General features: G+C 41.9%; 1 protein-coding gene across 1 annotated transcript in view; it reads left to right on the top strand.

Moving 5' to 3' along the window:
- Positions 1 to 24,114, top strand: part of VPS13B (vacuolar protein sorting 13 homolog B) — a 968,736-nt gene that overhangs the window by 605,342 nt on the left and 339,280 nt on the right. Inside the window, exon 31 of the mRNA XM_066578394.1 lies at positions 14,123 to 14,326. Coding sequence (XP_066434491.1) covers positions 14,123 to 14,326 — 204 coding nt within the window. The remainder of the gene's footprint in view (positions 1 to 14,122; positions 14,327 to 24,114) is intronic.

The following is a 24,114-nucleotide window of genomic DNA, read 5'->3' as shown; positions in this document are numbered from 1 at the left end:
AAAGGGGTTGAGAGAAGTTGGGGGGCCCCAAAATAAACTTTTGCACCCGGGCCCATGAGCCTTCAGCTATGCCCCCTGCTTACAGCACAATAGAAATGGGGAATGTGGGTGTCAAAGCTGCATCCGCATTGTGCGGACAGATTCCGCACAGAAATTTTAGTGTGCTATGGATTTTCAAACCCACAGCATGCTCAGTGTTGTGCGGAAAAGCCAGCGGATTTTCAAAGTGGATTTCACCCCTTAAAGGGGTTGTCCCGCGAAAGCAAGTGGGTCTATACACTTCTGTATGGCCATATTAATGCACTTTGTAATGTACATTGTGCATTAATTATGAGCCATACAGAAGTTATAAGAAATTTTTCACTTACCTGCTCCGTTGCTAGCGTCCTCGTTTCCATGGAGCCGCCTAATTTTCAGCGTCTAATGGCCAAATTAGACGCGCTTGCGCAGTCCGAGTCTTCTTCTTTTCTCAATGGGGCTCCGTGTAGCTCCGCCCCGTCACGTGCCGATTCCAGCCAATCAGGAGGCTGGAATCGGCAATGGACCGCACAGAAGCCCTGCGGTCCACCGAGGGAGAAGATCCCGGCGGCCATCTTCAGCAGGTAAGTAAGAAGTCACCGGAGCGCGGGGATTCAGGTAAGCGCTGTCCGGTGTTCTTTTTTAACCCCTGCATCGGGGTTGTCTCGCGCCTTTAAAAACCCCTTTAAATGTATAAAGATCCGCAGGGATTTCATAACACAAACTGCAGCAAAATCTCCATGTAACACATGCAAAATTTGCAGAGGAATTGCCACGCGTGTACAGCGAGTTCTGTGGCAGATTACCCTTAAATTTGTGTCTTACATTTTATTGCTGTAGGTTTGCAAAAAAATATTTCAGCTGAACTAACATGCCTTTATATTATTATAGGTAATGTGACAATGGTGTTTCTTACATCCCAACTCCCCATCCCACCCGGATCTTTACATTCTTCTTCACTATTTGCTGTTCAGTATAAATAATTGTACAGAGGAAAATAAACATTTTTACATGCTTGTAATTATATGGTGTCATAATATTGCACAGGGTTTGGATGACACGTTTAAGACCTGACATTTGCGTTGCCAAGGCAAATGGCTAGTTTTAAGTTTCATCTTGGTTTCCTGCCTCTGTTTTTAAGACATCCAAGGATTAGTAGTGTTCTGTGCTCTTCCCTCCCAGGAGACAGAAGCTGAGCCTAATATTGCTCTTACACAGGCACCTGCGGCCTGGAAGATTAAAGGCATCCCTATGAGGGACTGTGCTATGCTCTCATCAGCTTTGGAGGGAGCAAGTTCATCTATTATCTTGGAAAGACACATTTTAAATAATAGCTTCAAAACCCTGAGAAAAACAGAACCTTCGAGAAACTAGGACAAATGCCAAAAAGATCAAGTTATTTTTTTTCTGCGCCTACGTTTTTCCACTGGTGCAGAAATCCAAAATATTACTATGTTGTTTGCTATGTTGGATCATGTAGTATTGACTTTTAAGTTCTGTTTAGTGCAGAGCTATCATTACTGTAAAAAAAATGTTTCTTTATAAGGCCTCATGTCCAGGGGCATAACTGAATTGCGGAATCCGCGTGGGTCACCCGCACGGAGGATCCGCAGTTCAATATGCCCATAAACTATCATTGCACATCCGCAGGTATTTAAATACCTGTGGATGCCATATTTTTCCCGCTGTGCTGCTTGGCCTTTTTTGCCTTATGTCTGCAGGCACGGGTGGAATCTGCTGCAGGATTCCACACTCAGAATCCGTGTGTGCCTGTGGATATGAGGCCTAACAGAAGCATAAAGATACAGTTACATTTTTACATGCAAAAGCAGCAGTAAGCAACATTTAAAATTGCAATAAACTATCTTTAAACCCTTAACACTACAGGACATAAGTTTACGTCCTGGCTGGGGGGTGGGGGTGGGGGGTGGCACTAAACATAAGGGGGTTTAAACTTACGTCCCGTGGATGGTGTGGGATTAGAAGTGAGCTGTGACTGACATCTGACCACCTGCTGCAACGACAGGAAACTGTGAGAACATTGATCCCCACTTTTAACCTCTTAGATGCTGCGATCAATGTACATCGCGGTATATAAAGGATTTACAAAGGGAGCGCATTCCCTCTCTGATGTTATCGGCACTACGTGATGTATTCGTGGATGGCCGATGGGTTGCCATCACAACCTAATGCCATTTGGGCCTCCCATCATGACCTGCGATCGCTATTGTGAGCAATACTGCATTGCAGTACAGAAGTCCCGCAATGCATTATCATGGTGATAATAGCTTTTATGGTTCAAGTAGAAAATAATGTTAAAAAACAAACACAAATAACCCTTTGTTGCACCTTTCCATTTGTGTAAAAAACTACACATTTGAAAAACCCACATATGTATTATGACAGCTGTAATGATTTGTATAATAAGTTGTACACACTATTTATCCTGCACACCAAAAAACGTTTTAAAAAAACCCTAAAAACAGAGGCAAAGTGCTTATTTTGTTCATTTTGTTCAAAGAACGCAATAAGCGTGATCAAATAGTCAGATGTACCCCATTACGGTACCAAAAAAACTGCAGCTCATCACAAAAAAAACATGCCCACACAGAGCTCAGTCCATGGAAAAATAAAAAAAATAATAGGACTTTAAATGCCACATAAAATAGTAATGACCAAAAACATTTTTTTTTTGTGTGTAAAAGCCTTAAAAAAAAAGGAAAAGTTTTTTTTTGATCATTGTAATTGTATCAGCTCACAGAAAAAAAGTCATCATGTAATTTATGCTGCTTGATTAACACACTACAGAAATAGTCAGGTGACTGCTGTCTGCCAGTTGAAGGTCACAGCGTCACCGCTTGTGCTTCTGTCATTAGCACTCATATCCTAGGCGACATGATGCCAGGAGTTTCAACGCTGTGGCCTTTGATTGGCAAGCAGCTTCTGCTGTCAACAGAGACCAGGAGAACAGTGGGGCTGCCGAGTTGGGTTGCTGGGGCTGAGGATGGGTAAGTTCTGCTTGATTTATTTTGCCACATCTGCTCCTGACATTTAAATTTCAAAAAGTAACTGGATATCCTCTTCAATTGGCATTGAAAAATGATCGTTTAGAGTGGTCATCCTTTAAAAAAATAGCAAAAGTCGACCAATATATTGAAATACTGAGAATCCATTTCAGGAAATTTGGTCTAGATATAGGGGTGATCTTATCACATCAGGTTTCATTGTATAGTAGAAGAGCCCTACGTTTTACATATATATATATATTATAATTTTTCTTTTACTGGTATGTCTACATAAACATTGCTTTAGGGTTTGTGCCTTTTTTTTTTCAAAGCTTCACATGCTTTGGGCATGGTTATGGGTATTTTTTCAGGCGATTTTCCCATAGCCTATTCTATTGGATCTCAAAAACACCAGGGAAAAAAAAGTATATTTCAAATGTAGTAAAATAAAAAAAATACCACAGAAAATGCTTGAGACTTTTATGTGTTTTTTTTTACAGGAGCTGAAAAATCATGTGGTCTTACATTTCTCTTTTGTACAATTAGACTGTTCTCTTCTGTCAAGTATTAAGTTCTGTATAGCTGTTTATTAGTTCTATCTGTTTCTGGGTGAAAACCAATATGAATGGCATTTCTGCTTGCATAGAGGGCTAACACCTGGCTTTTTATCCTCCACTGTAAATCTTATGAGTTATGCCGATATATAGGAACACATGGCATGTGTCACTGCCCAACTAGTCCGATTTGCTATTCTGGAGTCGATGAATGCTTGTTGATAACCCGTATCGGAGCTTCACCAAAAATTGATATGTCTTCTGGTTTAGAAAAATAGTTTGTGTTCAGATAGTAGCAGGGGGGACATATTCTGCAGCTGCACAGGGGTCTAGAAGGGAGTATGCGTCTTTCCAAATGCATTAGATTGCAGCAGAGCCCTGGACAACGTGTACCCTTGTGTTTTAATGTTAGTGCGCAAAGCTTAGCAGGTTGTCCAGGACCTTTACTATCGATGACCTATCCTCTGGATAAGTCATCAATAGTTGACTGGCTGGGTCAGTATAAACAGCACTGGAAGCAAATAGCGCTGTCTATATTGCAGCTGCCAAGATTGGTAGTTCAGGCACAACCTGTATTGAACTCAATGGAAGCTGTGCCTATAGTTCCAAACTGGGCTGCTAAAGTTTTGACAAGGCTATCTTCTTCCAGTGTTGTCTATACGGGTGGCGGGCCTGGGGATCCCGAGTCTCCAAATACCAGGTAGTGCATTCTCTGCAACAACTACTCTTCCAAGGTGGATGCAGGGTGGTGGTTTTCCTGCACTATGCAGCTGTATACAAACGTTAATGCAGGGTATACGTACATTAACTTAATCTGTCCCAAAAGCTCCTTACAGTCATAGTAAGATCACACCATGCATGTAGTTGACCTGAAGCCTGAACACTGCAGAGCAAGTAACTCAGGCACTTTATAATGTAACTACCATGCAGGCAGTGCAGTGCTTTCTCCGTATCTAATTTCTTCCTGCACAGTAGTGCTTTCAGCCGCCGAACTTAAATGGGGCTGCGCTGGAGTGCCCTGCACAGCAGGTGGCGATGTGGTCTCTAAAAAGGGGCAGGGGTTGTCCAAACAAATTTTGAGCTATCTTTGATTTCTGCTTCTGTTGCTAAAGATATTTTCTGACATTACGGAGGAGATGTACATTCCTGTGTGTATTGGGTTCAGTCTCATTCCATTGGGCTGCTTATCTTGATACCATAACCATAAACTTGCTAAGTATTTCATTTGTAATAGTTTTTTTTCTTTAAATAATATAGGCATATATAGTATTTACCTCTCCGCCTTCATCTCTGTACTGAACTTGTTGATACCTCTAATACTCAGCATTAAACCAGTATTCCCATCATGGCAGCCTCTGGGAACCTCACCAATCCAGACTGTGTTCTCGGCATATCTCATTTAGTAAGGGTTGTTTTGCAGTTCTCTGCAGCCTTCGATGATTGTAATTATATCTGTAAATGAGTTGTACCATTTAACTAGTAATGCGGCCCTTTTTTTGTAAAGATAGGTGGAACTCTGGGTAGTCCAACTCCCATTGTTCACTCAGCGATGGTATATAATAGCAATATCACAATAATTGTTTTTAGCAAGAGAACCCTATTTGAAGAACCACTCCAGCGAAAACATATTTTTCCATTTCTGTACCCCTCATTGGATTGTCACACTCTGGATGTCTACTATGTATATAGTAATAATTTCCATGCAGTGTAGCCTCCTATCGAATGCTTACCATGGACCATGTTGATGTTGGGATGTGTACCTGCTTTGTCTTTCATTTTTCTGTTCTAAAAATCCCATGTTGCGTTAGCACATCACATGAGCAGCTAGAGGCAGTACCATGTCTGCCTGCTGGGAGGGCAGTGTGTTTACCACAACTCTGTATATTCGTCTAAATTAAAGGGGTTGTCCCGCGCCGAAACGTTTTTTTTTTTTCAACCCCCCCCCCCCCCGTTCGGCGCGAGACAACCCCGATGCAGGGGTTAAAAAAGAACACCGGACAGCGCTTACCTGAATCCCCGCGCTCCGGTGACTTCTTACTTACCTGCTGAAGATGGCCGCCGGGATCTTCTCCCTCGGTGGACCGCAGGGCTTCTGTGCGGTCCATTGCCGATTCCAGCCTCCTGATTGGCTGGAATCGGCACGTGACGGGGCGGAGCTACACGGAGCTACAGGGAGCCCCATTGAGAAGAGAAGAAGACCCGGACTGCGCAAGCGCGTCTAATTTGGCCATTAGACGCCGAAAATTAGACGGCAACCATGGAGACGAGGACGCCAGCAACGGAACAGGTAAGTGAATAACTTTTGATAACTTCTGTATGGCTCATAATTAATGCACAATGTACATTACAAAGTGCATTAATATGGCCATACAGAAGTGTATAGACCCACTTGCTGCCGCGGGACAACCCCTTTAACTCCAGACCATAAGTATAGAATCAGGAAGCTGAATTATAATCTCCTCCATTATAACTGTTTGTCAGGAGCCTCTGATAATCAGCAGCCACTGGAATAAGTGCTTATGCTCCCTCTCTAAAGAGTTTGTGTGGTAAGGTCCAACATACAGAAATTATGCTGACTGAAAAACAGAGAAAAATCAACTAAATCCTAGGTGGCCACAGTGAGATCACGTGAAACACCCGAGGAGAAGAAATCCAGGAAGTTTCAGATAGAAAGCAATAATTAACCAAGGTAATAGTAGTAGACATATGTACTGGTTGGCTAGTTACATAATGAATGAAAGAAAAAACCACTGGAGTGGCCCTTTATACAAGTTCATGTAAAAAAAACATGGCTATTGGTTCTCAGGTATACGTCACTTTGACACACCATAATATAGCTCTTAGAGAGTTGGACCTCTTTCATACTTGTCTGATAAGGTTATTTTGAAATGAAAAAAAAATGGTATTTAAATTCAGTTTGTGTCTCTGAATCAGCAATTAGTATGTTCTTCTTATCAAGTTTCAAGAATTTTCCCCAGCAGTACAGGGAGGTCCATCTGCTCATAAGGTAGAGAGACAGGTTTATTATGGCGGATCATTGCCCTAAAATTGTCCTGGAGGTTTCCATGATTTATAGTTCTTCACTTTTGATAAAAAAAATAGGGGAAATTGAGTCTATTTTCAGGCTTTGGATCTATGTCAGTCTCAACGAGAGATGTTAAGCAATACATTTTGCAATAGTTGAAAACATAAGCCAAAAAAGATAGACAGAGAAAAAAAATTCCAGTTGTCTAGACCACATCAGTCCACTATGCATACACAGATGGTGATGTAGAAAAAAAAATCAACGTCCAGTTCATGAACCTTCTGTCCGGGTTCTACTTTGTAAGTTTGATTGCTGCAAATGTTTGTAAACGTGCATTGTAATTTGAATCCCCAAACAAGTCAAGCAAGCAAATCACCGGATAGTCGATCAGATGCTTTGTTTATTGAATAGTTGGCAGCATATTCACTGCTTTTGTTGCTAAAACTCGTACATCTGTATTCTTCATTTTACAAGACCATTGATGGTGAAAAGTTAATTTAAATGCTTATTGAAAAACTGATACCAAATTAATACCTATCGGGGCAGTGACCCTTTCCTAGAACTGCACTTGGGAGAACATGATTACTGTATCATATATCCAAACTTCATAGTTTTTTTTTCTCCACATTGAAGTCTTCTAAATAGCATGGACTCCAAGTTGATAGCTGGTACGTACAGCAATTTAACTAAATCCAAGCTGGTCGCAAAACACCCAGTCCAGATCTGATGTAATTCGTTATCCTAAAAAGACCAATATATACACACAATATATTAATACAAAGAACAAAAGATATTTATAATGAAACCTAAAATGGGGAGACAGGAAATCTGACCCTTATCTACAAATGCGATGAGACCCTACCTAAAAGCAGAGCACTCGTCAAGAACCTGTAGTGACCCTGGCTGTTCTAGACCCTTCCAAACGGGGATAATGTTTGCTGCAGTAAGTAACAGCACATGCAGTATAGATGTTTAACACACAATGAACCAAATGAAATACCAAATATATTTAACACCAAACTGACGCCCTCAATGAGGAGAAGCTGGAATACTTTTGTACAGACGCGCTGATTGGCCTGCTGGAACATACAACTCGCAGTTGAACAATCCATTGGCATATGAAACACTGAGCACGTGCTAGTGTGTGGATCACGTGGGCTGGGGCTGACGTTGTGACTTCATCCTGGTCCTGATCCAATATGACGGGCAAGAGGTGAAAAATATATTGTAGCAAAATTTCAGTATGTTTTTGTGCACTGGTAGCTTTAGGCCTCATGTCCACGGGGAAAATCAGGCCCGCTACGGATTCTCCATGGAGAATCCGTAGCGGGTCCCTCCTGCCCTGCGGACATAAGGGCTGAAAATAAGAATAAACTTACTCGCAGCGGACCGTGCAGATCTTCTCTTCTTTGCGGCCGGCGGATGTGCTCGGCACGTCGTCGGCGTGGCGCGAGCATGCGCTAGGCACATCCGCCGGGCCGAAGAAAGAAGATCTGGCCGCAAAGAAGGGAAGATCTGCACGGTCCGCTGCGGGTAAGTGTATTCTTATTTTAGGTCTCCCGCGGATCTGGATGGCTTCCATAGGCTTCAATAGAAGCCTGCGGGAGGAGACCCGCATCTAAATGGAGCATGTCTATTTTTTTCATGCTCCATATTTTTTTTTATTCACTTTTATTGACCATCCGCGGGTATTTATCTACGGGGTGCGGATCCGCATGCGGGTGAAAAGTTAAAATCCGCTGCAGATTTTAATTCTTCTTTTCCCCGTGGACATGAGGCCTTAGGGAGGAGTGCAGAAGGATCAATTTTGCCATCCTAAAAGACACCAAAATTTTTATTATGATGACTCCTATTCAGCTGTATCCACGTACTTGGTGGTTGAGTACCACAATTGGACCAAGGAGCCCTAGGCTCTCATTCCTGATGTCTACTTCGGTCTCTAAAATCTTTGCACTTCCATGCTGCTTACCACAAAGGTAGAACATCCAGGACAGATTGGAAGACATCTAGAGACATTACCAAGCAGTTTGTGGATTTAGCATGGAAATGTAGTTAGAGAAGTAAATGGCCAATATTATTTTGTGATGCTGAGTGAAACGCTATTACTTTAAGACACTCCTTGTGGCACTATTATTTTATTGGCACATAGTGTTGTAGTAATTTTTTTATATAAATACAAAGACAGAACCTACAATTTTGGGAAAGGTGATTCAGTGTCTAAGATCCACATTGTGATGGTTTATCATAATTTGCTGACTTCACAGCTCATCTGACCTGTATACTTGACCTAATAGGTACCAGACCTCATGTCACTGATCATTTGATATGGCACTGAAACGGTGCTATTTAATAAATGATTGTAGGTGAGGGTTCATAGTAAAATAAAATAAACTTAAACGGGGTATTCCTATCTCAGAAAGTTTTTCCCTTATTCGATGGGGTCTGACTGCTGGAACCCCCACCGATCCAAAGAAATCGCCCTCGTTGTGTTTCAAAATTTTGATATTGGTAGCTACTAGAGATGAGCGAGCGTACTCGGAAAAGCACTACTCGCTCGAGTAATTTGCTTTATCCGAGTATCGCTGTGCTCGGGTCTGAAGATTCGGGTGCCGGCATGGAGCGGGGAGCTGCAGGGGAGAGCGGGGAGGAACGGAGGTAAGATCTTTCTCTCCCTCTCTCCCGCCTGCTCTCCCCTGCTCCCCGCTGCGACTCACCTGTCAGCCGCAGCGGCACCCGAATCTTCAGGGACGAGCACAGCGATACTCGGATAAAGCAAATTACTCGAGCGAGTAGTGCTTTTCCGAGTACGCTCGCTCATCTCTAGTAGCTACACATGCACACCACTGTACTATTTACTTCAATGGGATCTCCAGAAAAAGACAAGTTCAAGCAGTCAGCAATCTGTGGCAGTCCCATTGGAGTGAATGGCACTGCTGGAGGTTGTCAAGCATTTGGACTCTGCTTTCTCTGGCTGTCTTCATTAAAATAAATGGCATGCTGATGCCTGTATGTGGCCATTGCTGTTGAAATTCAGGGAAGCATTAGGGGCGATTTCTCTGAATTTATGGTGCTCCTAGCTGTCGGCCCCCCACGATCAGTATGTTATCCCCTATCCTGTGGATAGGGGAAAACTTGTTGAGATGGGAATATCCTTTTAACATTTGGTTTATTGAGCCCTTCCTTTGAGTAGGGCACAAACCGTGCCCTACTGTTGCACTCCTAAAAGCACAAACCCATAATACATTACACAATATAGCAACCTGCTGGGGCAACTGCTTCTGGTACTGCGCTCATCCCATTTACTTGAATAGGATAGGCGGCACACAGAACGGGTGGCACAGTGGGTTCCAGAAGTTGGGTAGTCGCTCATCAATCATCGATAGGTGAAGATAAGCAATCAATATTTAAATTCTGGAGAACCCTTTGAATAACATTATAAGTTTACGTTTCTAGTGTCTTCACTTTCTGGAATGCAGTCACAGTAGTTTTGATTAATTTCCTTTTGGCATTCCATGTTCAGCAGTATTATGGTAAAGTTGTCCATTTCTACTACTGAAACTACGGAAAACTCATTCGTAAGATTTTCTCAGTGTAACATTGTAGAAAATCTCGCTTGTCTTGGCATAACATTTCAGTGAGCGCTTTTGTGTTGTAGCTAACATTTCCAGAATTAAACCTCAACTTTATATTTGGATCAGCCAAACCAAATAGGTATGTTAATGTATGATCTGATGTCACTCAGTGAATTGCAGCATATATTAATGTACACAAATTCATAAAACCAGCTTGGGTAGAGAAATAAATGACATCATTCATAACCCTGTCAAAAAACCATAAAAAGGAGGTTTGAGTTCTGAACATGGTCAGCAGCATTAGGATGTAGGCTATTAATTACAGCCTCAATACCATAAGTACTTAGTTAAGTCTCTAAATTTTAACCGTAAGCTAAAGAAATTCTTGGAATATCAAAGACAAATAATATTAACTTCCATTAATCTCTCTTAAGCAGATCCTGTAAACTGTACTGAGTTTGCCTTAGGGGTGTCCGGACATTGAACCTCACCATATCGGGCATGCATTTTCCTCAGAAAATGTGTAGAAGGCATTGCTTATTAATAGATATAAGAGGGTTTGTCTCATGAAGACAACCCCTTATCAGATTAATGCTGGGCTGGATTCAAAAACGCTTTGCGATCTACTCTTACCCCCAGAGGAAACTGGCCAGCCATAGTAATGTAGTATTACATGCCGATCATTCAAACACATGGCTGTCTATGTAATATGGCTGGCAGTTCTCTGCTCTGGCTAATAATCACTATGGGTCTGTCTATCCATCTCCAACTGACCATATATTTTCCTTGTAACAGCTATGCAATGTCCAAATACCTAATATGGTTTAAAGACAGGGAATGTAGTAATGAAACACTCCCTTTTTAAGAAGAATTTTGTATTTTATTATTACCTTTCCTCTTAAAATTAGGGGATTCACAGAGTAAAATGTTGTGTCTGTCAGTCCTAAAGGACCTTTATCAGGAAATATGCCCAGTAACCCCCTAAGGATACAGCCTAGATCCGTACTTAGAGGGGTTGTCCCGCGAAAGCAAGTGGGGTTAAGCACTTCTGTATGGCCATATTAATGCACTTTGTAATATACATTGTGCATTAAATATGAGCCATACAGAAGTTATTCACTTACCTTCCCTGCGCTGGCGTCCCCGTCTCCATGGCTCCGTCTAACTTCAGCGTCTAATCGCCCGATTAGACGCCCTTGCGCAGAAGGGTCTTCAGCCTTCGACTCGGTTCGGCAGCAGCGGCGTTCTGGCTCCGCCCCTTCTACGCGTCATCGCGTAGCTCCGCCCCTCGCGTGTGCCGATTCCAGCCTCCTGATTGGCTGGAATCGGCACACGCGAGGGGCGGAGCTACGTGATGACGCTTAGAAGGGGGCGGAGCCAGAACGTCGCTGCTGCCGAACCGAGCCGAAGGCAGAAGACCCTTCTGCGCAAGCGCGTCTAATCGGGCGATTAGACGCTGAAGTTAGACGGAGCCATGGAGACGGGGACGCCAGCGCAGGGAAGGTAAGTGAATAACTTCTGTATGGCTCATATTTAATGCACGATGTATATTACAAAGTGCATTAATATGGCCATACAGAAGTGCTTAACCCCACTTGCTTTCGCGAGACAACCCCTTTAAGGACGTAATAATTTTTTTACATTTTAATTTACACTTTACAAAAGCCATAATTGTATTGTTTCATCAACATAGCCATATGACAGTGTTTTTGTAGTGTCATGAGCAGTAGTTTTTATTGGTACAATTTCGGAGTTCTTGTAAGAAAACGTTTAGATTTTTTTTGTGGGAATAAAGTGGGAAAAAACACTAATTCTATCATCTTTTTTATGGCACTCACTATGCAGTAAAAAGAACATGATAACTTTGGCACGTTATTGATTATATCCAAATTATATATTTTCATTTCGGTTTTTCCGAATTTGCACATTAAAAACTTTTTTTTTAAAAATGTCTTTGGCATCGCTGCATTCAAAGACCCGTAACTCTTGTATTCTCTATCAAAGGAGCTGTGTGAGCTCTTGTTTTTTTCTTGACTAGCTGTAGTTTTTATTGATTTTGGGAAACCTAAAGCTTTTTTGATCACTTTTATTGCAGTTTTAGGAAAGCGATTAAACAAAAACAGTTTTCTTTATTTTGTTTCACTGTACTTGCCGTGTAATATGAAAAGTGTGTTTAATTTCTTGTATGGGTTATTGCATATGTGGTCATTCAAAGCATGTATTTTTTTTTAATTCATGAAAAAAAAATGGATAAGTGCACAAAGGAGGTTTTTTACCTTTTTTCTTTGTCCCTGTAGGGGACTTGAACCTGCCATCCTATAATATACTGCAGTACTTTTATACTGTATTACCTCTATTTTTTACCACAAACCATGGCAGACCTGGAGGCCATTGTCAGGCTGTAAGTTGACATGACAACTCATCAACCCTCAGCGATTAGATAGCCAAGGGCAGATAACATCACAGAGGAAACTTCCTCTGTTAACTGCTTACATTCCACAGTCAAAATTGATCATGGCTTATAAGGCATTAATGGCTATTGTTAGGAGGGTTGCTGGGCAGGAATAATAGCCAAGGGTCTTGCATGTCTAAGTAGTGCTTGTGTACACTTAGCAGGGCTTTACAGGGTTCTGTCCTGATAGACTTCCTTTAAGGGAACACTCACTAAACCTAGAAATGAGTCATATGAGTGAAAAGGAATTAAACTACACCCCCTACCCACCCTTCCCTGTTCGTCATTCTGCAAGATTTTCTTCTTTTTCCCGAAGCAGTCATGTAGAAATCCTTTAGAGAGCATCCGGGTTAGGCAGCTGTTGATCTATTTCATTTTCAGTAGGAGAACAATCAAGGAGGTGTGGCTTAGTCAGTGAAAAGGGGAGAGGCTCCTGCTGCAGTCAGTTCTCTTACTGCCAGTCACAGAATTGTGAGGAGGAGCATTGCGTTGGCATTTGACTGATCTCCGGCAAAACACATGTGAGATGAGAGACAATAGGATAAAGGGAGATGAGGTTAAGTGGGAAATTGCTGGGATATTTCTTTTTTGCTTGGTATTTTTTTTAACTATTGCTATTAGTGGTCATTTTAAAATGCATACCGGTATGGATAACTAGCTTCGCTGTGTTCACATGTGTTTGTCTAAATATAGATATATTTCAATTAGTCGCCTACCGCAGTAGTGAATTAATACCCTGTTTCCCCTAAAATAAGACCCACTCTGAAAGTAAGCCCTACCCCAAAAACAAGTCCTAGCTACTCATAAATCCTGCCTCCAGGAAGCAATAGCGCTGATTGGTTCTTGAGCACTGCACAGCCAATCAATGCAGCGCTTGATGAATCAATGTGATGGCTGTGATTGGTTCATCAAGCACTGCATTGATTGCCTGAGCAGCGTTTGAAGAACCAGTCACAGCCATTGCGTTGTGCAGGCGGGAGTTATGAATTGGCTCAGCTGCGCCATTAATTGGTCAATTCACCTCTGCAATGCGATGGCTGTAATTGGTTTTTCAACCCCTACTCAGCCAATCAATGTAGTGCTTGATGAACTAATCACAGCCATTGAGCACTGCATTGATTATCTGAGCAGCGCTCGAGAACGAATCAGAGCTATTGCTTCCTGGAGGCAGGATTTATGAATCCTGTAACCAGGAAGTGAATTTCTGTGGGCTGCTGAGGACTACAGGAAGTGCTTTGGAGCTCCGAGGAGTAGTGGGGAGGACCTGGACCGAGCCTGCTAGGTAGGTATAAGAAGATATCCCCCGAAAATAAAACCTAGCGGCTCTTTTGGGGCAAAAATTAATATAAGACAGGGTCTTATTTTCAGGTAAACACGGTATGTTCTGTGTACAGTTATTTATGTAGAGAGTTAATAAAGATCTATTTATTAGCTTTAATTTATAAGTGCGTTTTTTAAAATGTGGAACAAAATTACAACGATCTCTTTATTTTTAGGCGTGCCTTGAATTTAGGCATCCTTCGAGATCCTGGCTCAGAAGTGGAAGACAGGCAATATCAAATTGATCTACAGTCTATTAACATTGGCACTGCTCAGTGGGAGCAACTAAAACCGGAGAAGGAAAGCAACCACGGAGGACTACTAGTTGAAGCAGATAGAGGCTCTCAGAATCCAGCACTGGAATGGAACATGGCTAGCAGGTGAGACTGCGGATGCAGAGTATTGACATAACATACTGTCTCTAGCTAGAATTGAAAACTTGCTTGTGCCCTTGAACCTTTACATACAATTCCTGTGTGCAGTCATTATCTTAAAAAGTCTTAAACACAAACCTCTTTATGGCTGTGTGTCTTGCACAGGGCATAGAAAATTGCTTGACAGCCATATTTGCTCTCATGGGGCTTCCATTTATATAACCCGGTCATCCATAGTGCCTTTACCGTGTGAACCATGATTTGGTAGTAGGGATTTCTCAAACCAGCACATTCACCTAAATTTATCACTTATGATGAAATAAGCTTTGGAGCCACATCAAAGTACTGTAAACATGTGCCAATAGAACCTAGTAAGACTTTGTTCATATCTGCATCAGAGCCTCTAACACAGATCCGGTGTGCAATCCCAGATGAAATAGAGTAATCAGAGTCCAGCAGAAGTCAGATTTAACCCTTTCCAATCCAGTTTGTATCCTGGTTTTCCTAAGGATCATACTCTTTTTCTGCCGTTAACGGCGCTATCTGCTGGCTAAAGCCAGTACTGCATGAGGTGACACATTGGATAGGCTTCAACAGCAGAGAGGCTGGCAATATACAGTTAGAGAACCCCGACGGATGTCTTCCAACATCGGAGCTGTACAGCCTTAAATCATAATGTCTTTAGACGTCAGATAGTGGATTGGAAAGGGTTAACACTTTGTGGTTTTCCTTATTTTATTTTATATGATTATATTCCAACGACTAATTTTGGGTTTGATTAGTTGCCTACCATTTAGGGAATTATTTTGAACTTGCAACAAAGATCAGCAATGGGACCCAGCTAGTTTATGGAGCAGTTCGACCCTCTTTTTTTTATAACAACTGGGAGTCCATGTTCACAGATCTTAAAGCAGTATTCCCATCTCAGCCAATTATGGCCACAATGTGAATACCCATTTTGGCTGGAAGTATGGAAACAGCTGAGCAGGCTGCCTTACAGGGAAATGAATAATAGCTAGGAAAACAGTGTAATACAACAAGCTACGCTGTTTCTGTAACTCCAGAGCTGCAGAAACTGTGTACTGTACCTCACCATGCTACGCAGTTTAATTAACTCCCATTGATTTCTGAGGGAGTTATGGAAACGGTATAGTGCAGCATCGCCTGCTCACTGTTTCTGTATCTCCCATCCATCCCTGGCCATAGCATACAGACAGATTAGGAGTGTACAGATATCAAGATAGATCTGAGAAACCAGAGGTGGAATCCACATCTATCTGACGTTTATGGAATATGCTGTGGATATGCCATAAAAGTCTTAGCTGGAAATATTCCTTTAAGTATTGATGTGCTTCTATAATACGTCTGCAGTTACATTAAGATAGGATGGTCTTTTTTAGTAATTCATATACACTATCTTACCAAAAGTGATTGGACATCTGAGCTAGAATCAAAAGTAATATTTATTTCTATGTGTTATAACTTAGTGGGGTCCTTAAGACATTTGGATACTCTCCGTGGCATGATTTCAACTAATGCCTAATACACTTCAGCCGTTATTTCCCTCCATTCACTCTGCAAATGTGTGACCAATTTTCTCAAAGAAGATGGACACTGTTCATATTTCTTGATCAGGTGTTCCAATTCATCCCACAGATGTTCAGTAGGGTTGAGCTCGGGACTCTGCATGTAAGCGCAATCATGGAACATCCATATCCTCAAACCAATGTAAAACAGTGTTGGATTTGTGACAAAACTGCTGAACATTCCCAAAGTATTGCCACACTGTTGGCAGCACATTATTGTCTAGATTACAGCTCACGGCCTTAAAGGGGTTTTTCGGTCACAAATACTATTGACGACCTATCATCCAGATAGGTCATCAATAGTTGATCGGCCAGGGTCCGCCGCTCGGGACACCGACTAATCAGCTGTCCAGGCGCAAGCTACAATAACAGAGGTCGGAGCGGAAGCTTCCGCGCCAACCTCCCATGTAGTTGCCGGCTCTAGTAACTGCAAGCACGGCTCTCATTGAAACAAATGGGAGCCATGCCTGCAGGTACAAGCATCGCCTAGTAATGGAGATTAGCGCAGAGACTTCTGCTCCAAATATGACAGCGAACATAGATATATGTCCTGTGCATTCCAGGTTTGCATGAAGAAGTTCTGACAGCAGCATTTAAAAACCCCGATTGCAAAGTGCCTTTTGGTTGCCATGGTAATCCGGGGGCCTTCTGAAGGCCCCCAGCACTGCTGATTATCTATCAAGCCATACCTGATTACCTATCAAGCCCTTCCTGTTGTATGATAGACTGCCTCTCAAATTGCGATATGTTATTACTAGAGATGAGCAAGCATACTCGCTAAGGCAAGCTACTCAAGCGAGTAGTGCCTTAGCCGAGTACCTGCCCGCTCGTCTCTAAAGATTCAGCTGCCGGCGGGGGAAAGCGGGGAGGAACGGATGGGAGATCTCGCTCTCCCTCTCTCCCCCCTGTTCACCGCCACAACTCACCTCTCACCTGCGCCAGCAGCCGAATATTTACAGACGAGCGGGCAGGTACTCGAATAAGGCACTACTCGCTCGAGTAGTTTGCCTTAGCGAGTATGCTCGCTCATCTCTAGTTATTACATTATACTGCAAGAGCGATCAAATTATTGCAAGTTTAAGTCCTCTATTGGGACTAAAACATGTATAAAAATTAGATAAAAAGTTTTATTAATCATTAAAAAAATAACAGGTATTAAAAGTGTAAAAAAAAACAAAAAACGTTGTCTATAATTATAATTTAAAAAAAAATACATTTGGTATGACTGCATTTGTAAAAGTCCCATCTATCAAAGTAACACATTATTTATCCCGCATGGTGAATGACATCCGGGGGGAAAAAAACACAACGCCCAAATTGCGCTTTTTTGGTCACCTCATCTTCCAGAAAAAAATTAATAAAAAATCATGTATATACTCCAAAATGGTACCAATATAAACTACAGAACGTCCTGCTAAAAATGAACCCTTGCACATCTATTTTAAAGGAAAAATAAAATAAAGTTATAGTTGTCAGAAGATGGTGGCAGAAAATAATTGTATGTTTTTCCAAATATAATTTATTTTTAAAAGCACTACTGCAGAAATACCTATATAAATTTGGTATTGTTGTAATCGTACCGACTCACAGAATAAAGTTATCGTGTCATTTTTGCTGCAGTATGTATACCATAAAAACAAGAACTCCCCCCTCCCCAAAGATGGAGAAATTTGTTGTTTTTTCTATTTGACTCCTTGTAAAAGATTTTTAAAGTTTTCCAGTTCATTATAAGGAACGTTAAATAGTGCCACTGAAAAATACAACTCGCCCCGCAAAAAAACAAACCCTTAAACTGCTACGTCGATGGATAAATTAGAGGTTTTTTTGAAAGTAGGGAGGAAAAACTGAAATGCAAAAAAAAAGTCTACGTATTTAAGGGGTTAAAACCTACAATTTTTTTTTAAACCCCAAACTGTTTATCTGTGGAAACTATTACAACCATTAAAGGAGTTGTGCCATGTGGCCAACAAGCTACACAGTATATCCAACAAGGCACAGATGGGCATCATGTATTCAATAATTCTCCCTCTCCAGAAAACTTGGTGCAGCTATTTATTGTATGGTTGGCCAGTCATATGGATGGATGCAATATAATACACGGTTTTCTCCCGAATCTGAAAATATGTGGATATCCGCATTTTCCCTGAAGATATTAGCTGAACATCATGAGTTTTTAATCAACCAGACCTGCAGTGATCAGCAGATCAAGTAGCAGCACTCATGACTTTATACAAGGATGTCCCAAGATGGACAACCCTTTGAAAAAAATTGTCCGTGGGCCAGACATTCAGAACACACAGTACTTTCTGTCCATGTCGGTGGTCTGAGAAACCCACTTCATATGGTCTATGAAAGTATGGCAGCCAGAAACACGGAGGCTACAACTGACATGTGAAATATTTTTGGCATATACTATATTAACAACACATCCTTCTTCAGCCTATGATAGATATTAGCAGCGATCCAAATTCCATCATCTCAGCTGATCAGAGCCTTCCAAATACAGTTGTATCATCATATCCAATTGTACAAGTGGAAAGTGCTGTGGTTTGTTTGAGATGGCGTATATGTGCCTATTAACACCCATGAGTAATAAGCTCCTGATTATTTGTTTTACTGCTACACGCGGTCCAATCAATATAGACAGATTATCTAAAGGAACATTAGCACAAGGCCAGAGTTTACATTTCCAATTTTGACTCATGCTTTCTGTATACATAGCAGTGGTCTGTTTATTAGAATAGGCCAGAGGACGTGATCAAATAATGTATAACATTCCAGCATTCATTATCTTAACTATCATGTGAAGTTGTGTGTTCTGTAACCGCGCAGAATCTATAACTTACGCTTTTATAATAACAAACCACAGGTGGGCCGCCATCATACATAGGCAGAATTAAACAAAAGGCTTTAAGGGGCTTGCAAGTTGAGTTTTGCGCTTATCTTTCACAAACCACTAGATAAATTTGAGAGAAACCGAATACTGCTGCTTGAATGGCACTTAGAAGAAAGAAATCCTGGATCAGTGACAGATAAAATATACTAAACAGGCTTCTGCTTTCAAGTGTTATCTGAGAGGAAGACAGCGTTCGGCACAGAACAAAGTAACACAGGAGTATGTTTGGCAGAATGACTTGATCATGTGTTGATCTGTGTTTACATGAACATGTAGGCTTAAGAAGAAGAGGGCCAAACAAATTGATATTCATGAAGATTTTTGTTGTTCTTCCCTTTCACCCCCTCCTCCCCCTTGTAAAGTTATCATACTGAACCTTGTAATTTTATTTAGACTAGAATTCTGACTTCTCGAGATACACTGACCAGCTGTTGAGCGAGTTTACGTCTCAAGTATATCTTCATAGTACCCTCCAGATTCAAGCTTTAAGCCTCATTTAAATGAATGTTAAGTGTTGTCGACTGGATTCAACATGCGGAATACAGACTTTTGGGGGTTTCCCAGACTAGACTATTGATGACCTATCCTCAGAATAGGTTATCAATAGTTGATTGGCAGGAATCTGCCAGTTGGGATACCCGCTAATTACATGGGGGAAAAGTATTTGGTCAGATATCAATTGTACAGGTTCTCCCACTTAAAAAGATGAGAGGCCTGTAATTGACATCATAGGTAGACCTCAACTATGAGAGACAACATGAGAAAACACATCCAGAAAATCATATTGTCTGATTTTTAACAAATTTATTTGCAAATTATGGCGGAAAATAAGTATTTGGTCAATAACAAAAGTTCATCTCAATACTTTGTTATATATCCTTTATTGGCAATGACAGAGGTCAAACGTTTTCTGTAAGTCCTCACAAGTCCTGGCACACACTGTTGCTGGTATGTTGGCCCATTACTCCATGCAGATCTCCTCAAAAGCAGTGATGTTTTGGGGCTCTAACTGGGCAACACAGACTTTCAACTCCCTCCAAAGGTTTTCTATAGGGTTGAGATCCGGAGACTGGCTAGGCCACTCCAGGACCTTGAAATGCTACTTACGAAGCCACTCCTTTGTTGCCCTGGCGGTGTGCTTGGGATCATTGCCATGCTGAAAGACTCAGCCACGTTTCATCTTCAGTGCCCTTGCTGATGGAAGGAGGTTTGCACTCAAAATCTCACAATACATGGCCCTATTAATTCTTTCATGTATATGGATCAGTCGTCCTGGTCCATTTACAGAGAAACAGCCCCAAAGCATGATGTTGCCACCCAAATGCTTCACAGTAGGTATGGTGTTCTTTGGATGCAACTCAGCATTCTTTCTCCTCCAAACACAACAAGTTGTGTTTCTGCCAAACAGTTCTACTTTGGTTTCATCTGACCATATGACATTATCCCAATACTCTTCTGGATCATCCAAATGCTCTCTAGCAAACTTCAGTCGGCCCCAGACATGTACTGGCTTAAAGGGGTTGTCCCGTGATAGCAAGTGGGGTTAAGCACTTCTGTGTGGCCATATTAATGCACTTTGTAATATACATCGTGCATTAAATATTGGCCATACAGAAGTTATACACTTTCCCCTCCGGTGCTGGCGTCCCCGTCTCCATGGCGCCAACTAAAGCTGCCTTCTCTCCCTGGATTAGACGCGCTTGCGCTGTCTCCCCTCTTCTGTCCGGCTCCGGCGTGTGCGCAGAAGACCTCTGCAGCGCGAGCACGCCGGAGCCGGACAGAAGAGGGGAGACAGCGCAAGCGCAGAAGACCTCTGCAGCGCGAGAACGCCGGAGCCGGACAGAAGAGGGGAGACAGCGCAAGCGTGTCTAATCCAGGGAGAAGGCAGCTTTAGTCGGCGCCATGGAGACAGAGACGCCAGCACCGGAGGGGTAAGTGTATAACTTCTGTATGGCCAATATTTAATGCAAGATGTATATTACAAAGTGCATTAATATGGCCATACAGAAGTGCTTAACCCCACTTGCTTTCACGGGACAACCCCTTTAAGCAAGGGGACAGGTCTGGCACTGCAGGATCTGAGTCCCTGGCGGCATAGTGTGTTACTGATGGTAGTCTTTGTTACATTGGTCCCAGCTCTCTGCAGGTCATTCACTAGGTTCCTCCGTGTGGTTCTGGGATTTTTGCTCACCGTTCTTGTGATCATTTTGACCCCACGGGGTGAGATCTTGCATAGAGCCCCAGATCAAGGGAGATTATCAGTGGTCTTGTATCTCTTCCATTTTCCAATTATTGCTCCCACAGTTGATTTCTTCACACCAAGCTGCTTGCCTATTGCAGATTCAGTCTTCCCAGTCTGGTGCAGGGCTACAATTGTGTTTCTGGTGTCCTTTGACAGCTCTTTGGTCTTCACCAAAGTGGAGTTTGAAGTGTGACTGCTTGAGGTTGTGGACTGGTGTCTTTTATACTGATAACAAGTTTAAACAGGTGCCATTACTACAGGTAACGAGTGGAGGACAGAGGAGCCTCTTAAAGAAGTTGTTACAGGTCTGTGAGACCCAGAAATCCTGCTTGTTTGTAGGTGACCAAATACTTATTTTCCACCATAATTTGCAAATAAATTCGTTACAAATGAGACAATGTGATTTTCTGGATGTGTTTTCTCATGTTGTCTCTCATAGTTGAGGTCTACCTATGATGTCAATTACAGGCCTCTCATCTTTTTAAGTGGGAGAACTTGTACAATTGGTATCTGACTAAATACTTTTTTCCCCCACTGTAACTAATTGAAGAGACTGCGGCCTCTTCTCAGTCATGTGACGTCATGTTAATAGGTCACATGGCCTGAGAGCAGCTCAGACTCATTCAAGTGAATGGTATTGAGCTGCTATGTCATGCGGACCCTCTATACAGTGCATGGTACTTTGCCTGGTATGGACTAAAGCGACTGCGGCCCTCATGCTGCCAGTCATGACGGCCGCTCACTCTCTCCTTCTTTCATCCTGATGACACAGTAGAAGCACGTCAATGGACATTAGTGAGGTAGTTTAACCCTTTTAGTGAGTCAGTGCAGTGTAGCTGGCCGCCTGATACCTTCCATCGGACGGCTACAACGGTGCCCAGTCAGCCAGTGACTTATCATGGCACACAGCAGCGAACTAGCTAGCCAGAACTCTCACTTAGAAAATATGGTGTACATCTAATGCCAAAACCCCCTCCCTTCTCCTTGGAAAGGGAATACATTATATGGGGACCTGAGTGAGGAGATTATCAATAACGTGCTGGCTTGTACTATACTCATATACATGGGTATATGTTAACCCCTTCAGTACTGGACATAAAAACTGAAATTGCCCTAAACTGACTGTCGCAGTGAGAGGGGCACTGGGTGTAATGTCGATTTGGGACTGCATATGTGCCCACTCTCACGGTCTAGAATAATTTAACCCCTTCATCTCCACACTTTGTTTCTGTTGCTCAGGGATCAAATTGGCCGACTGGGGGAACAATAGAGTGTGGCTTGAATATCAGCTAGCGCACTCATACCGTTCTGCTCTCCCTGAAGTCTGATTGATTCCCAGAAACTATTTAAATCAAGTTGTGGTTTGTGGGGGGACCAGCCTTAATATCTGGGTATTTTGTTACTGACCAGTAATAAGGGGTAAACTAATCAAGACTGTTAACATATATATATACCAGAAAGTCTATTTGAGTTAGGAAGGCAGTATTGGAAAATAAAAAGAATCACTGCCTATCTGTGATGCTATGGATTAATTTAAATTTCTGTATACGCAGGTTGTCTTTGTAAAATCTGTAGTCTGTAAAGCTGACCATTAGGCTTTCAGACCATAAAAAGGAAGTGCCTTCCAAATCCGGTGACATTACTGCGCTATTGCGGTGTTGGGGTTTTTCCACATATCGCACCAATACCTATGTCGGTTGGGTAAATATGTGGTACTCGTAACGAAGTGTAGTCACGAGGCTTGGGTTATGAGGTATAAGGATTTCTGGTTTCCATCTATTAACTAGACTCCCATCTCACCTTACGTATATGTGTGAGTCTGTCCCAAATTGGTGTTTTTAAGCAATATTTAATAAAGTTAGTAATTTTAATTGAATTTCTTTTTCGGTGACTTAGTTTTGACATAACAAAAGAAATACACTGTCTCGGTGAATTACCTTTTGCAGCAGTCGACTATAGTATCACAATATGTTTATTACCCTGATTGTTGTGGTTAGTGCAGTGTTCGTGTGATGGTATATTTCTGCCGGTTTATGTTCCTGTGATGCTGTATTAACAAAAATGAATACCAAAACAGGTCTAGCACACAAAGGGGTTGCATGAGCAGATGGGTTTTGGTTGGGATTTATAACATTTTCTGGTCTAAGGGCCACATTGTCATATTGAAACATTCCCAATAACTACAATAAAACCTAAAGGGCTATCGCCATCTGACTCTTTTATGACATATCAGAAATATATGCCACAAATGTCTGATTCCACTTCCAGGACTCCCATCTGTCAAAAGATTGGGGGTCCGTTTTCCCTGTCAAGAGACCATGCATGCATGCGAGTCTCTGTAGGGTATTGTAACAGCCCGGTAGTTCACAACTCTTATAATGCAGAGAATCACATAGCCACATCTATACATTATACGCTCCTTTCTGGTGCGGTCAAGGCTCCCCATTCCCCTGATCTACTGTATGTGGGAACCTTTAGTACTTGCCCATCTTTGCTCATGAGCTGTGTTCTACTCCTCTTGTCTCTGATATGTAAACTACATTTGAACATCCTCACTCAGACAAGCATTTCTGTATCCAGATGGTTTGGAACAGCACAGAATGGTAATACGGGCTGCAAATTCTGCATTACTGAAATACTTGGGTCTTTCCTAGGATCTAAGGAAAGAGGGGGCCATATATGTACATACCCCTTACCAATGAAAGGAGTGAACTAAAGCGGGTGCCACAATATTGGCTAACAATTTAAAGGTGATTGGAAAAACATCTCTTTTCACCTTCTGTTTAAGTAATGGGGCCAAGAGGTACAAAGGACCATGTACTATCCCTCCACTGTAGGCTAAAGTCTTTATTAAACTGCCAGTTTGTACACTTTTCCTTATAATCTAATCAAACATTTTCTTCAGTGATCTGCTAGAACATACAAAAACTTTGTAATTTGTGCCCATTTCTTCCATGGAAGCCATACATTTTTCATAAGCAATTTGGTGGAAGATTTAATAGATTTTAACACAAAACAGCCCATATTAATGGATTTGTGATAATTTGTAAAAAGTCTATAAATGTATATA

Source organism: Eleutherodactylus coqui, chromosome 9 (genome assembly GCF_035609145.1).
Source record: "Eleutherodactylus coqui strain aEleCoq1 chromosome 9, aEleCoq1.hap1, whole genome shotgun sequence".
In the NCBI taxonomy this organism is placed as follows: Eukaryota; Metazoa; Chordata; class Amphibia; order Anura; family Eleutherodactylidae; genus Eleutherodactylus; species Eleutherodactylus coqui.
The sequence above is the reverse complement of the archived record's forward strand: the minus strand, read 5'-3'. Positions and strand labels throughout refer to the sequence as shown.